The sequence below is a fragment of the Lactuca saligna genome, chromosome 4, assembly GCF_052625555.1.
Source record: "Lactuca saligna cultivar CGN05327 chromosome 4, ASM5262555v1, whole genome shotgun sequence".
Classification (NCBI taxonomy): Eukaryota; Viridiplantae; Streptophyta; class Magnoliopsida; order Asterales; family Asteraceae; genus Lactuca; species Lactuca saligna.
Window position 1 is genome coordinate 29,923,047 of NC_136420.1, and position 17,158 is coordinate 29,940,204.

Here is a 17,158-nt window from a genome sequence, read left to right on the forward strand (position 1 = left end):
ACCATGGACAAAGTCAAAGTCAACCCCTGACTGACCCTACTCGCTGAGTCAACCCGATGACTCGCCGAGTCCCTATGCTCAGAACTTCCCTCAATCAGCGACCCAACTCGCCGAGTCACCCCAAGACTCGTCGAGTCCAACAACTCTGAGTCCACTCGCACCCAACTCACCGAGTCATCCCTTGACTCACCGATTCTCGACTCAACCATGAAATATTGGGACTCTTCGACAAGACTCGCCGAGTCCAAGAACAGACTCGCCGAGTCTAAGGCTATCTTCAACCTACTCGCCGAGTTGTTCTTCCAACTCGCCGAGTTCCAGGCCATCTTCAAGCAACTCGTCGAGTCCACCCATGTGACTCGCCGAGTATCACCGATTTGAATCAATTCAGAAGCACTTCAGGCCATGCAATTGATCCAAAACATAGATCCAACCTCCTACAATCCATCCATCACGTAAAGTGGCAAACTTTACGTGAATCTAAAGAGATCTAGGCCTTATTCACCTTAGAACTAAGGTTTGGGACATGATAGCTCCATTAACAACACAAGAACAGGGGCTTTAATGCTCTTAAGATCTTCTCCACTCCAGATCTGAGGTAGCAACCTCAGATCCATCCTTCAAACTCAAGATGCCACACAACTAAGCTTCCCACACAACCCCAAAAATAAGAATCTAAGAGAACACAGCCCAAGAACGAAATATTACCTCCAAAGAATGCCCCAACAACAATGAAACTCGAATCCAAGCAAAGCCCTTTGATCCAAGCCTCTTCTCCTTCAAGATTTCTTCAACAAGAACCTCTCCAAGCTCCAATTTGCTCAACAATGGGGTTCCTCCACGAAATTAGGGTTTCTGGGACTCAAGGGGGATCAAGGAGGCTGTGGAGGAAACATAATGGTCATTATATAGGGCTCATTCCCCGGATCTAGGGTTTTCTTCGCCCAGCACCTACTCATCGAGTCCATCTTTGGACGCGCCGAGTAGGTCACTTGACACGCGACCAAAGTCGCGACTCTACTCGCCGAGTCCATCCATGGACTCGTCGAGTCGCCCTTCAACTCTACTCTTGCTATTCCGGGATGTTACAAATTTTATAACCATGGTTCCCACGGGTTAGAAACTAGTATATATATATATATATATATATATATATATATATATATATATATATATATATATATATATATATATATTAAAGAAGTGAAGCTTAGGAACAGTTAACATCCCTTTTTTTTTTCTATTTTGGTCCCCATATTACATTACTTATTTCTGCCATTCTCTGTCCTTAATTTTGGATTAGTTTTGGTTTGAGGGTATTTTATGGAAATAATTTTATTGTGTGTACACGTGTTCCTAGGGTTACCACAGGTTAACCCTTTTACTTCGAGATTTTTCCACCGTCTTCTTTTATATCTGGTCTAAATTATACACATGTCATTCTTCATTCTCTCCCCCGGTTCTCCATTGTTACTGTTTTGCTTCGACTTCTTCCAGAAAAGCACCACTGCCTCTGCCTCCACCTCAAATAATCTCACCGTCAGGAGGTTGGCCACTTGGTGATCATACGGCTCGTGAACATGAACAGTTCCCCCTTCGTTCACCAAAAATAGTTAGACGCCCTGTTAACCATCATCCACCACAACATCCATCGACAAGTAAGAATTACCAGGTAAATAAGTTTTGCTTTTATCTTTGTTATCGTTCGATTTTGTTCTCTAAAATAACCATTCAATTTCTCCTTTTTGGGTCTTCCCCAATTTTGGGTTTCACATGTATCGTTCGTCTCACTTGAAACTCACCTTCAATCTTTCACCCTCCTTGCTGAAAACCTTCTTCATCACCAAAAAAAAACTCATAATTCTTACTTGATCTCTTTTACTCCCTAAAACGCTTTAATCCCATCACATAATTTGGTTTCTGGTCGCGCAAATAGTCTTCACAGCCCTGCATCTCCGTTTTTTTAATTCTTTTTAGGGTTTTAGTTTTTACGTCGATGCTTCTGGCTGTCTCCTCTGCTCCGGAGCTGTGTATTTGTTTCCCTTCATCTGAATCATTCCTCTTCCAGGTTTATTGCTTTTAATTTTGTTTTTTTGGTATTCCTGCCTTATCTTCCGATAGGCTTTCCTTCGTTAATTTTGAATTTCACTTTCTGATTCTTTAATTTTTGAATTCAGTTTTTGCTTGGTTGAGTTTTCAGAATCTTAGCTTCTCCACTGCCATTGAAGCACCACTCTTGCAGGTGAGTTTTTTTAATTAATGTTGACTTTTGAGTTTTGATTTTAGTCTTCTCCTTGCCATTCTATTTTCTATCATCAGACATATCAGCCACCAAAATGATTTCTTCTGTTACTAACCACCATTTGCTTTCTTTTTTGCCAAGAGGAATTAATTTCATGCCATATTGTGAGAAGGAGAAGATGGTTTGTGATTGGAAGACAGAGGACCAAGCAAGAAGAGCAAGTATAGTAAAAGTATCCTCATGGGCCAAACAAAAAGAGGTATTTTCGAAAATTTTGGTTAATTATTAAAAAGGATCGATTATTACTGAAGCTGCTTAAGGGGCATTTTAGGCAATTTTTGATAATAATAGGCTGTTATGGTCTGATAGAAAGTTGCTAGTTAAATTATGATTATTTTGAAATCTGTTTTTTTAGTATTTTGGTCAGAAAATTTGATTTATATGCTCTTGATTAAAATGTATTTGGGAATTCCGTGTTTATCTTTTCTATTGGTTTTACTTGGTGTTGTTGGGATTTAATTTGATGTTTCATATGCACTGAATGTTGGATTGAATTGAGGCTTGTGATCTCACAAAACCAAAATCGTTATCAAAGAGACCAGGGGCATTTCGGTCACTTTTGGGATTTTACTATTAAAATTGAGTTTTTTTAGTAGATTTTATAATCCTTTTTATGTTCCATTCTTGGTTCATTTGGAAGTACTTGAAGATCTTAATTTAGAATATGATAGATGAATTTTGGGATTTGTTGTGTTTCCATTTTTACCCTTAGAATGAAACAATAAATCATCATACTCCTCATCCTCGACTTCTCAACCCCCGGTCCAACACGTGAATCATCACAAGAATAGGGACTCCACTACCACACTTAGTACCCATCACAGACTGAAGAGCCATTGTGCTGATATACTCAACTGGATTACCCGCTGATACCGCTATCACACGCCCTACTATACTTAATTAGGGTGTAGTGTGGTCGTTGACTATCTCAGTCCCCACTGACTACCTGCTCATGATAGATCATTTCCTTGCGGCATACATGCTGCCTGATACTCTGGTGGAAAATCGCCATCAATGTCAACCCGTAGGGTTTACTCCTAAACCCAGAACTAAAATTTCACATTTCTCCTATTTCCCACAGGAAACATAAGTAGCACCCATCAGGTCATAGAAGGTGACATTTCCTCCATCGACTGATCACTCACTCATGCCGCAATCCCCCATAAATTCCTTCTCTACTAATCCCTGAGTCTTGCGGCTACATCTGACATCTTACCAATAATACTCTAAAATGCTCTCGACCTCCCTCTCAAGGGATGCCTCTTCGGACTCAATCATGGCCCTTAGGCCTAAAACCCCATCGCACCCACACTCCACCAATCAATCCTGATCAGACAACCAGAGAATCACAAACATCATTTGCTAAGAACCATGGTACTCAGCCCTTGACATCTCTTCTCAATCTGCTACAATATATGGTACTCGAACCATAACATCACACCTCAATCTGCTCCGATGCATGGTACTCGAACCATAACATCACTCCTCAATTTGTTCCGATGCATGGTGCTTGAACCATAACATCACTTTCTCAATCTGCTCAGATGCATGGTACTCGAACCATAACATCACTTCCTCAATCTGCTCCGATGCATGGTATACGAACCATAACATTACTCCTCAATCTGCTCCGATGTATGGTACTCGAACCATAACATCACTCCTTAATCTGCTCCTTAGAACCTTCAGAATACTCCCTGTATCGAGTATGGGTCCTCTGCTTTCGGTAGTACGGGCCCATACTACCTGCCACATATACCCAAACTTTCCACATGGACCATCCCAGGAGCTGCTAAGTAGTTGCTCAACTTTCTCGTTCACTAATTCCGCCATGTGTGCTCGCTCCTCAGCGAAATGCTCTACTCCGCTAGCGTACTCATCTACCTAAGTTTATTCCCTTGGCTCTTCCTTGGTCCTCCCACTTCTCCGCCATCAGCTGTTGAAGAGCTCCTAATGATGCCAGCCATCTACCTCCTGAATATCATCATATTCACTTGGTAGCTGACTCCCATCATCGAGAGTTCTATAAAGCAAGAAGCAAGCAGCATTCGGGCATCGAAGAATACATAAAACTCACTCTGGGTGATAACTCCGCTTGCTCTGCTCATTCTCAAAAGTACCACCAAACTCTGTACTCAACGCCTCGCAGGTTCTAACTATTCTTCAGATAAGCACCACAACACTTATCTAGGTATCTCTCCTAGATTACCCCTCTACTCAAATCCCCTAAAAGGATTCCAACTGAATACTCTCACTCATCACGTTCTCAAAAGCACATCACATATAACATCAATCTCCTAGGCTAAGGCATCATAAATCAGGCCACTCTAGTCCTAAGATATGAAATACCTAGCCTGTCTCTAGCATGCATAATATCTCATAAAATGTATCATATATATCTCATAATACAAAAGTAAGGGTATTTTAGGAAATCACCGTTCGGGGTCTAGCTGATTGTACACACTGTTCTTTCTTGCTTTCTCTTTGAACTCTTATTCACTTTTAGAAAATCATTTCTTTGAAAACTCTCCTTACTTCCTCAGTTTGAGTCCAGATTACCTGAAGGTGCATTCGAATCCCTCAAACCAAGGTTCTGATACCAACTTATAACACCGAAATTTTCAAAACAAAATTTTCATTTAAAATAGTTTATCTCTTTTAAACTTTTCATAAAAATCCCCTTTTTGTTTAAATTACAAAAAAACATAACTCCATAATCAAATAAATAGTAATCCTGGATCCTCTAAAACATAATTCTTTCTCTGGTGTGTACAATCGAGCCGGTGCCATCCTGTGATCCTGAGAAAACCTGAAACACAAAGCACAAAACACTGTAAGCACGAAGCTTAGTGAGTTCCCCAAAATACCACATGTAACACATACTAGCCACTCGAGGCTATAACTCTGTGGGCCCTTGGGCCTTAACTCTGTGGACCCTCTGGTCCTAGCTCTGTGAACCTTCCGGTTCTAACTCTGATATACTCTAATATACACATGGCATAAATCACATAGAAATAATGCAGTGCAACACATCACATAAATAGCAAACAATAACTCTGTCACATAACTCTAATTACCACTCAAGGTAAAGTATAGTGAGAAGACTCACCTCAGATATCTCGGTAAATCTCTGACTCGGTAGAAATATGGTTTAGCCTCCGCTTGATCACATAAGGTAAATACTCTCATAAATATAACTCTTGAGACTAGACTCAAATCTCTCTTGGCATCCTCAGAAGGGTAAAAGACCATTTTACCCCTCTCTCGGCTCAAAGGCCCCATTGTTGACCAAACCCTAAAAGTCAACAAAAGTTAACGGTCAAACTTTAACTCGACTTGTCGAGTGCACTTAGGCGACTCGGTGAGTCTACATGTGTCCACTAACTCTCTAGTCTCGCTTGGCACATCGATTCCCTCCCCTTGCTCGATGAGTCACACCTGGCATGAATCGCGGGGTCACCCCGACTCAACTCGCCGAGTCTCAAGATCAACTCGGCGAGTTCCACCTTGAACTCCAGTCCTCTAATCCCTCTCTGACTCACCGAGTTATTCCTCCAACTCGGCAAGTCTATTCACTGAGTGATTTACGGGAAACCCTAACCCTATTCACCGAGTTTGCCCTTGGACTCGGCGAGTTCATGCCATGCACAAACTCAATTGACCTCCTGAGGTCAGATCTGTTCCTTTGATCCATAGATCTGACCTTCCCAAGCCTGATAAACACGTAAAGCTAAAGGAAGTGGATCTCCGCAGAGATGGGTTCTGCGTATAGTGGTTGCCGCTAGAGTCTGTAATGCATATTGGGGCAAGTGTGTAACTACCTATGATGTTCTTCGATGCATGAGTTGGTGAGCATAGTGTGGCGTTGTAATGAGAATGAGGGTATAGGGTGATACTACCGGGGGGGCATAGTATTCGCCAGTCAGAGGGTGTTGTGATGCTACGAGGAGCCGTAGTACTCGCAAGCCAAAGAGAGAGAGAGAGAGTCGTGATACTACGGGGAGCCATAGTATTCGCTAGTCAGAGGGTGTTGTGATGCTACAGGGAGCTGTAGTACTCACAAGTCAGAGAGTGGGAGTCGTGGTACTGCGGGGAGCCGTAGTACTCACTAGTCGGTTGGCGTTGTGGTGCTACGAGGAATCGTAGTACTCACTAGTCAGAGTCTGTCGTGATAGAGTGTGATGATGGAGTGTTCTCTAATCAGTGTACGATGCAGAGGAGTTTTAGGCTTGAGTAGCCTTAATATTGAGTTTTGGAGCCTAGTGGTTAAACCGGGGCGAGGCTGGGGCCTCCGCCTCTGTCGAGAGATTCAGCAAGGTGCGCAGGAGATATGCGCAGCAGACTCCAGAGGTCAGAGTTGATTCGATCTTCGATCGGATTGTATTTTTCGTATGAGGATAAGAGAATTTAGTGACTTGCGTGTCACTGGGCCGGAATATTTGTCAAAGGGAGGAAGTTGGTGTGATATCTTGGGTCATGATATGTGTGACCTTTGGAGGTTTAGTTGTGGGGCCAAAAAGCTGATCTGGTGTTCAGTATCGAAGAGGGATATGAGAAATGAGGTAGAGTTTACCTTGGTGATGTCTGAGGACACTGCAGAGCAAGCGAACGATTCAGACGCTCGAGGACATACTTCGGGCATATATATATATATATATATATATATATATATATATATATATATATATATATATATATATATATATATATATCTAAAATAGATTTCGGAGAGAGTTGTGACACGTATTTGCCCTTGGTAGAGCTTTCTTGCAACAACAGCCATCAGTTGAGCACCAGTGTGCCACCCTTTGATTTGTTGTATCGGAGGAGGTGTCGTTAGATCGGTAGTCATTGAGCAGCGTGATTGCAGTGGTGGTATGGAATGACATCATGTTGGGGTGACTGTTGAGGACGCGGAAGGGATTTCGCGGGTGTAGAGCCAAGAGTCTCAGGATGGATGCAGGGATGGAGTTTGGGACTCCCAGCTTGTTTCTGATCAGGGAGTCGTGTGTGTAGTGGTGGTTCCCCCTGGGGATGTTGGAGATGTCGTCAGTGTGATGGGTTTTCCTAACATGAGAGTGCGAGGACTGGTGCAACATGTGTGTGTGATTGCAAGAAGAGGATTCGTGGGAGTTACTCTGAGATTGAAGAATGGGTCTTTCGGTCAGCATGGAATGGATAGAGTGAGATTCGGATCAGGGATCCGGTGGTTCATGGTTTTCTAGCTCTTATGGGTCGGGTGATTGTTGAGATTTGGAGAAGTGATGCATCATTGGAAGTACTCAGTTGTTGTGTGTGGATATCGGAGGGTAAAGCCGGTGCCCAGGTTGAGTCGGTGGTCAGGACACCGCAAGGAAAGAGAAAGTGAGTTCGAGTTTCGATGGGTATGCCTTGAGGGACCTGGTTCGGTTGAGGCCAGGTGGCGTGTTGTGGGAGTATTTTTGGAGATGAGTTGTCGTAGGCTTCGAGGACGAAGCCTAATTTAAGTGGGGGAGAATTGTAACACCCCGAAATATCAAGAGTAGAGTTGAAGGGCTAAAAATGTAAATCTTGAAGGGCAACTCGGCGAGTCCATGGATGGACTCGGCGAGTAGGGTCGTGACTTTGGTCTCGTGTCAAGTGGCCTACTCGGCGAGTCCAAAGATGGACTCAGCGAGTAGGTGCTGAGTGGAGAAAACCCTAATTCTCGGGGTTGAGCCTTATATAAAGAACTTAACATCCATTCCCCTAGCCTCTTTACTCATCCTCAAGTTCAGAAACCCTTAGTATTCGTGTGTGTGTGGATCAAAGTGCATTTGGGAGCTTGAAGGGTATTTGTTGAAGAAATCTTGGGAGTTTGGAGGCTTGGAGCAAGGGACTTTGCTTGGATTCGAGTTTCATTGCAGTTGGGGCGTTCTTTTGATGTAATATCTTGTTCTTGGGCTGTTACTCATATGGATTCATCATTTTGGGGTTTATGGGAGCTTATCTTGGTATGTTTTGGAGTTTGGAGGTTAGATCTGAGGTTGCTACCTCAGATCTGGAATAGGGGAGGTCTAGAGTACATTAAAGTCTCTGTGTTTGAGTGCTTAGTGAAGCCATCATGTCCCAAACCCTAGCTCTAAAGTGTATAAGGCCTAGATCTCTTTGGATTCACGTAAAGTTTGCCACTTTACGTGATGGATGGGTTGTAGGAGGCTAGATCTATGTTTTGGATCAATTGCATGGCCTGGAATGCTTCTGTATGGATTCAGACCAGTGGTACTCGGCGAGTCACAAGGGTGGACTCGACGAGTTGCTTAAAGATGAGCTGGAACTCGACGAGTTAGATGAACAACTCGGCGGGTAGGTTGAAGATAGCCTTAGACTCGGCGAGTCTGTTCTCGGACTCGGCGAGTCTTGTCGAAGAATCCCAATATTTTCTGGTTGAGTCGAGAATCGGTGAGTCAAGGGATGACTCGGTGAGTTGGGTGCGAGTGGACTCAGAGTTGTTGGACTCGGCGAGTCTCGGGGTGACTCGGCGAGTCAGGTCGTGGATTGAGGGAAATTCTGAGCTTGGGGACTCGGCGAGTCATCGGGTTGACTCCGCGAGTATAGTCAGTCAGGGGTTGACTTTGACCGTTGTCCAGAGTTGACTAGTTTGACTCTGTAGTGTTAGTCAACCAGGATCAAGGTGGTATTAAGTAGAGATATGCTTGTGTTGTAGGAGGACGATAGCTCGGGAGATCGAGCGCTAGTGATTCTGAGATACGCGAGGTGAGTCTTCTCACTATACTTTACCTTGAGTAGGTAACCAGAGTTATGTGACAGAGTATTTGTATGCTACGTATGTTATGTGTTGTACTGCATTATTTCTATGTGATTTATGCTGTGCATGTTTACAGAGTTAGAACCGTAAGGTTCACAGAGTTAGAACCTGAGGGTTCACAGAGTTGGGTGCACGAACCCATAGAGTTATAGCCTCGAGTGGCTAATATGTGTTATATGCGGTATTTTGGGGAACTCACTAAGCTTTGTGCTTACAGTGTTTGATGTTAATTGTTTCAGGTACTAGTGACGACCGCGGGAAGGCGCCGACTTGATCAGTACACACGCACGAGATTTATGATTTTGAGATCTTGGGATTTTGTATTACTTGGATTGAACGATTGAAAATGGTTGTTTTATGAATATTAAATGAATTATGTTTTATAAAAATTTGAAAAATTTGTTTTGCAATTTACGGTGTTACAACTTCTTGTTGACACACGTGTTAAGTTGGTTCGGAAGGAGTGTTTGTTAGAACGATAGTGCATCCTATGTGTATGTTTCTAGTGCTTTTTTTATCCCTGTTATTACTACTGCGAGCATTTTGTACCACATTATGCGAGTACTAACAGTAGAAGTGTTCTGATGGATGGTATTAGCACTTAATATTATGATCCCCACCAGGTCCATCTATAATCGCTTGTTGTCTACAAGTCATATATAAGTAAGGTTGAGAAGGCAATAGACTCAGTGACTCTGTCGTAAATCCACAACCTTACAAGGAACAGGAAATAAGGCGGAATCACGCACTCTAAGTCTATAGATTCTTAATTATATGTGACCCTAATGTTTACACTAAGCCATTATAGCATACCTGTACGGGAATTTAGTTATAATATAGATGATGTGCTTTGTTTGGACAAGGAAGTAATTTATGGTTAGGATTTAGTTGGTTATGGTTTTCACAAAAATTTAAGTTTTAAAAATATGTTTATTTGGAAAACCTTTTGTTGTTCTGAGGTGGTTCCAGGATAGTCTTTCCTACGGTGATCATCATCACTCTTCAATCTTCATCGGAGTTCCTTATCATTGTCAATCTCTCTTGTATTGTCCCGTTTCGCCACACTCGTAACAGGCCTGGCTTACTCCATCGTATGGGACCTGAGAGATTGGTCGTGCTGGTGCCCTGCAGAAACAGATAGTGTCTCTCCTCCTGAGGCAGTTCTTGCAATACATCTTTCCACTACAAGAAAAACACTCTTTTACGATGCGTAAACCATGACACTCGTTGATTTATGTTACGCAAAAGAGAGTGACATTAGAAAAATGTCATCTCTTCAAAAAATTTAATGATAGGGGACACGTATTATTGCGTGCCCTTAAATTAGCATCAAGAAACAAATTAAAAACACGTAGGCGCTGTATCTTAAGTGGGCATCCTCTAGAAGTGTCGCTTTATAAATTTAATGAAAGGCGCGTTTAGTAGATTAGAGGAAAATGAAATCCAAATTTTTTTGAGAACCCGCTTCTTTTTTATCCTCCACTTTTGTTCTCAGTTTCCCTCTTGCCCTAATTACGATTCTCCTTCTTTCCCCCTCCAGAGAGTGACTGTCGGCTTGCCCTAGTTATCGACGCTCCTTCCTTTCCCTCTTGCCCTAATTATCGACGCTCCTTCGTTTCCATCTTGTCTCTCTCAGTCGCTACCTAGGGTTTTTATTGAAAGCTTGAATCGATCGACTGAGGTAACCAAAGGTCAAGCGAACCGGGAAAGGGTTTTCAGTGAAATCTATTGTTACTCTTTGAAATCGGATCCAATCCTACCTTCTCCCCATCCTTCTTGTCTCTATGAGTTGCTACCTAGGGTTTTTCGTGAAAGCTTGAATCGATCGACTATGGTAACTAAAGGGTAAGCGAACCAGGAAAGGGAAGCAATAAATCTAACACTCACTCTCAAATCGATTCTACTAGACAAGGTTTCAATTTGGGGCTCTCTACATTCTCATCAATTCTACTTTCATTCAAGCTTACATTGGTTATTTTGGTATCCAGTAACCGAAGCTTACATTCTCATCAATTCCACTTTCTCTCTCTGAACAAAAATATCCCATATTCTCTAAAAGCCCTAAACCAGCCACCGCCGGCTACCACCTCCACCATCGTTGTTGTCGTCCTACTTCCCAGATGGTCTGTGTGTGTGCGCGGCAAGACTGAACAGAAAATGGGAAAGAAAAGAAAAAACGAGCAGAAAGAGAGAGAAGAGAGTTTAAGGCTGAGGGGAGGATGCATCGGAGCTGTGGTACTGTTCTTAACGTATTTTCAAAATACACTAACCTTATTATGGGCTTGAAGAAAAAATGATCGTTTCCTCTGTTTTGCAGTTCTAGATGATATGGGTTCACCCAGATATATGGGTTTAGAGAAGTTTACATTCATCTCTGAAGATCACAATCATACATACCTTATTTTGAATTTCTCTCTCTCTCTCTCTCTCTCTCTCTCAAAACATTTCCTCTCTTCTTCTTTCTAAAACCCTAGCCTATCATCATTGCAGAGGAATTTTCGTTTTGTTTTCCAGCATTTGTGCAGTTTTCACTTGACCAAGCTTTGAATTGGAAGAAAAGAGTTGTGGTATTCATGGTGTGGTATTAAGGTAAGCCGATTCTCATTGATAAATTCGAGGTATATGTATGATAAGTACAATAAATGAAATGATAATATGATTATACATGTGTTATAAGTTCAATTTTGAGTTATAGATTGACAAGAGGTGGAATGCAAAACCATGATTTTGACCTAAAATACTCAAAATGTGAATTTTTCATTAGTACAGATTGGATGGTTAAATTAATCGTTTATGATGATGTATTGACATTGAATGTCCTGTAACTAGGCTGTAGCCTTAGAAAGAATCCAACACAAATGTAGCAATTCATGGGGATGGTGGAAGGTAAAGAAGTGGATGGGCCATATATTAAATCGCCTCTATACCCGGTGAGTAGTCAGTCACATCATTTAGATGTTTCTTTAATGTAATTGTTTTTGGCTGGCTTTCAGACATGTATTTATTGTCTTCTTGCTCAAGTTTTTACTTTTTACTATTTTCTCAGCTTTGGAGATTTAAAATTGAAAAACCTAGAGAACAAAGCTTTTGCACAACACTTCCTGAAGAACTACGCGGGAAAATTTTTGGAATGTCATCTCAACTTGTTGAATGCGCTTCGTATGGGTGACTATTTACCTGACAGAGTTTCCAACCTTATTTTGCAATACTTGAGCAACAGGTCTGTTTAATTTTTTAGTAATCCATGGTTAATTTATATATCAGAAGTAGTGACATGTAATGCTGGTTCTCGGTTTTAATAAAAAAAACGAGATTTTTTTTGTTCTGTTGCAGGTTCTCGATGGGGACAATGAACAGTGTCCTTCTTACTTCTCCCTATTCTTCTTCTTTCAATCTCGAGCTTGAAATTGAAAACGAAGCAGCAGGTGGTTCAAAAACTTCTCCATGCTTAGCAACATCTATATATATATATATATATATATATATATATACATATGGATATTTTAGTACATACCTGACATATACTTGTTTTACAATTTAATCAATAGTGCGAAAAGAGCTGGTTCAAAAACATCTCCATGCTTAGCAACATCTATATGGAGCAAGTTTAGTAAATTTTTATGAAGTTACACATTTGACTCTTAAATATCAAATACTGACTCTTTTAGGACAAAAAAGTGATAATATTACCTTTCAAACATTCACCCTAAATAAACCTAAATCATAAAATTTATTAAACTATTAGTATCTTTAATGAAAAATATATATTTATAAAAAAACTTACATGATGACGATCAGCTAAGTCAGCTAGACACCTCCACTAGCCCAAATTTTGTCTATAACACCAAAAACTACCCTCCATATTTTGGCATCAAGTGTAGTAAGTACCTAAAATGTATATACGAATGAAAATCAGAAAATGAATTTAGAAAAGAAAAGGGAATTTTATAAATTTACTACAAACCCCAAAAGACAAGTTACAATTGTTTCTTTGGTGTTCTTTTAACTACATCACATTGTTGTTTAGTGCTATGTGTGTACATTATATAGGATGGTAGAAACAAGTAGGCTCCTCTGTTGTAATGGTCAAGAAAAGGAAAAAATGGAGAAATTTTCAGGCTAAAATGATGTTTATATTGGTAAAATGACAATTATACCCTATGATCAAATCTATCATTTAAAAAATATTAAATAAAGCCCAATCTTTTTTCCAGCAGACGTTTAAATCTCTCAGGACTTCAAGAACTCGTGTCATTATCTCACGTGGATTTGCTGGAATCTTCAAAAATCAACCAAAAAAAACTTGTGGATGACACTATCTATTGACTATATTAATATATATAATGTAAAATACATAGTTTCGTTATGCACACCTGCATTCCAACTTGCCATTTTCTTTCACCAGGTAAGGTAGGCCTGACAGAGTTATTTCTAGTAAACCTGTTCATTGTAGCTCTTTCTGGTATGTTGTCTAGATGCATGGTAGCAAGATCACCCTCTTGCACCAGATTATAGCATTCTACTTTAACTTTGTTTCTTAATAGAACATTACACTTTCAAGACTCTTCTTAGGGGTTGTTTCTTTTTTTAGTTAATCTGGACATAATAATAAAAAAAAATCTAGCTTAAAGAATTATGACACTAACCATCTACCTTTTTGCCATGTTATTTATTTCTTGCATTTAATCTTTAAAATTACCCTTTTGCCATTGTCATCAATGCAGACGCAAAGCTCCTTTTTTTTTTATATAAACATAAAATATATTACAAATCTGTAAGCAGGAAAATGAAAATGACGCACCAGATTCTCTGCAAGTTCAGCTCCAAGATACCCACCAGCAACACGAGACTGGTTATCAAAGAGCAGATAATACGCAACCGTTGCCTGAATGATACAATTAGTTTTTAGTTATAAAAACAACCAAATATATAAAAGGACTTTACACAAAATATAACAAGGAAAATAAAAACAGATACATCATATTGTATTTAGGTTTGAACCACCCTATGTAGATCTGCCTGAACCACCCTGACCAGTGTTATCGATGGCGATAGCGAGGTCATAGCGACAACCTATTTACATGCTATATAGCGATAGCGATGAAATAGCGACAACTATTTCATTTTCTGAGAATACCTATTAAAAAATTAATACTACTTTTACCTTCACCTAATTAGCAATTATAACTAATAAATAAGCTAAAAACCATTAGCAATTACAACTAGTAAATAAGCTAAAAACCCCAAAAGAGTCTTTTTAGGAATATTAAAAAAAACATAATATACACACCCATGCTTTTGACTCTTTAAGGAATATTTATTTCTTTAATAGAAAATCTTTTAACAGCTATAAAGGTGTGGTTTTTGTTTAACAGCCCATACTTTCTACTGCTTCTGGTTTAGTAGCCCACTAGACCATATTTTTACTGCCCATACTTTTGGTTTAGTAGCCCACACTAGGCCATACTTTTACTGCTTTTGTTGTCTCCTCTTAGATAAACCAAACTCACGTTGGATTAAAGACTTCAGGTCTTCAAGTATTAAATTAAAAACCCTATCGCCCAATCCCTATCCTGCCTCAAGTCTTCAAGTCTTCTCTCTCGTTAGATTAAACACTTCCAAGACTTCAAGTCTTCTCTCTCACGAATACAACACATTCAACAACTACGTGATTCAACAGTCTTCTCTCTTAAGGTGTAAGTTTCTCCTGTTTTTTTAAACTATGCCAAAGACTATTGGAGTATTTGATGCTTCTTTGACTTAGCCAACTAAAAACCCTAATACGGGTCTATTTATACCATATTTTAAAAAAAAAAAAAAAAAAAAAATCAAACAGCTCGCTACGTCGCTATGCAATCGCTATGGATCCCATAGCGACAATGGATCGCCTCGCCTCGCAAAACGCTATAGCGAGCGCCATGCTCGCTATTGATAACACTGACCCTGACCTCCCTTCGTCGAACAAAAGAAGCTCAGAGAAGAGAGATAACACAATAAGGAGCTCTAATTCTCATCCTGTTGATTTTGATTTCGTGTTTGCTCATCATAATTCATATAAGGATCCAATGAAAAAACTGTCTAATCTTGGCAAACTCGTCGTCGACCCGGATGTATGATATGGGCTGTTGAATGTGATCAACGTTACATACTCTGCAAAGGTCCACTTCCTCTAGATATCGAATTTGACTTGCAGGTTAGTTGGTTGTTTGGTCTTTTAATTAAACTCACTTTCTTTTATTTCTTATTTAGAGATTGTTGTATTAATAATTGAAGAGGAATGTACGTGTAGGATTTGTTTCGTGATTTACGTCCAAACATGACTCGTTATTCCACCATTGAAGAAGATGATACTGCTCTGGTTCACCTGGAGGAACATGAACGGTCAGGTGAGAAGCACCACACAGAGCAGGAAAAGCCAAGAAGCATGTCGGGCAGCTCCTCCACTGTCAATGGTCAGGTTGTTGTTGCAAATGGTATGGAAGAAGAAAACGGTGGGACCCATCATGAACTGGAATCTGACAGTGCATCTCAGGGCAGCACCATGGATCCAGAAGATTGCAGGACAACATGTTCGTGTTGATTCTGTTTTTGCATTGCGTTCTTTTGTTGAATCCTGCGAAGGTAAAATGCACAACTAGTTTAACTGATCTTCTTTTATATTGTGCTTTCTTTCTTTCTTTCACGCATATACAATTTATTTAAAAAAAACTATCTTTACATATCATCTCCAATGCAAAACCTTTTTTTTTTTTTTTTTTAACAATTACATGTGTATCCGCATCTATTTGAAATATTGTTTAAAGATCCCTTATCTAATTTGTTGTTTTTGAGCACATGCCATTTGATATTGATCATGTATGTAGTTCTAATATAAAAAATGTTCAATTTTATTTTGCATATTTAACAAAATAGATTTATTAGTCAAATATAACTAAGTTTAAAAAATTACTGAAATGGTTGGATAAAATACCAAAAAACGTTTTCCACTCCGATTGTCAACAAAGACTTGTTGAAATAGCAATAAGCTATAAAATAACCTTCCATTGGAGATGCTCATAACAGAAAGATTGGAAGTAGAATCTTGTATGTACTAAAAAGATATGAAAGTAGCTACGAATATATGATGTTATAATAAATAAATATATAAATGGAAGCATGTGGCTACATAGTCAGTTGTATATATGCAGAAAAAGAAGTTGTACTGATTCATGGCTTACATTACAACACATGGTTTGTTTTCAGATTTTTTTTCAAGCTAATGGATGAAGTTGAAAATGCAAGTCTGGTGTTTACACTTGAGACAATTGTTGACAAGTTTGGAGAGGAGATGGCACCCTATGCTATTGGCTTGTGCCAGAGTCTGGTGATGTGTTTTTCCAATTTGAAATATGAAGTTGCTCCACCCCATTATAACTTTAACAAATATTGATGTGAATTTAGGTTGCTGCATTTTGGAAGTGTATCAATAGCAACCTACTTTTAGTGATTTGTTTAGTATATCAAACTTTCATCTCTTCCTACTGCTACAACATTGAAAACAAAAACAAAATCACATTTTCATTGTTTTAGTTGGATATATTTTAGCTCCCAAGATTTTAGGAGGTTATCAATTTGTTTTCTACAATTATAACGTTTTTTTAATAATTTTCAAATCTTGAAATGATTTGTTTAACCCTTAAAACACAAAAGAATATGATATGAAATTACCCTCTGTTCAAGCTTAACCTTCTTTCCTTCCCCAAGAATCTCCTGTAAAGTGTGAAACTTTACACATACAACATCAGAACACTTCATGTTGAAGTTGCAAGAAACAAAGAAATCGAAGCATCACTTGTGGTCTAATTCAGATTCTGTGACAAAAAGAGTCCTAGGGGTATTTTTGAAATATTTGTTTTTTCTAACTTTTATGTATAGTCCCAGGGGCTACAAAAGGTGTTGGTGTTAGTGATGAAAGACAAGGTTCATATTCAAAAAGTGTTGTAGAGCTAACAAATGGTTCTTGCAGCATTATCAGCAAGATGCAGTAAAGACTTGGAGTTGAATTTGGCTAAGTCATTCTTGAGTGAGAT

General features: G+C 39.6%; 1 protein-coding gene and 1 long non-coding RNA gene across 8 annotated transcripts; both read left to right on the forward strand.

Moving 5' to 3' along the window:
• The first annotated feature begins 1,440 nt into the window (after nt 1-1,440).
• On the forward strand, nt 1,441-9,462 carry LOC145038391 (uncharacterized). 2 transcript variants are annotated; one of them, XR_013679343.1, is made up of 4 exons: nt 1,441-1,672; nt 2,178-2,242; nt 2,384-2,501; nt 9,329-9,462. It is a non-coding gene; the product is annotated as an uncharacterized LOC145038391 (long non-coding RNA). The 2 variants fall into 2 exon arrangements; XR_013679344.1 differs by lacking the exon at nt 9,329-9,462 and having other exon boundaries at nt 2,384-2,761.
• Nucleotides 9,463-10,428: 966 nt separating this feature from the next.
• LOC145041467 (importin beta-like SAD2 homolog) lies at nt 10,429-16,575 on the forward strand. Of its 6 annotated transcripts, none has more exons than XM_078989554.1 (8): nt 10,429-11,324; nt 11,407-11,678; nt 11,919-12,019; nt 12,136-12,309; nt 12,423-12,514; nt 13,304-15,282; nt 15,379-15,710; nt 16,332-16,575. In XM_078989554.1, the coding sequence occupies exons 3-6, from the start codon at nt 11,988-11,990 to the stop codon at nt 13,312-13,314; spliced, it is 309 nt and encodes a 102-aa protein (XP_078845680.1). In that variant the 5' UTR covers nt 10,429-11,324; nt 11,407-11,678; nt 11,919-11,987; the 3' UTR covers nt 13,315-15,282; nt 15,379-15,710; nt 16,332-16,575. The 6 variants fall into 6 exon arrangements, with proteins under 6 accessions (XP_078845680.1, XP_078845681.1, XP_078845682.1 ...); XM_078989555.1 differs by having other exon boundaries at nt 10,430-11,324; nt 13,307-15,282; XM_078989556.1 differs by having other exon boundaries at nt 10,430-11,324; nt 13,872-15,282.
• The last annotated feature ends 583 nt before the right edge of the window (nt 16,576-17,158 follow it).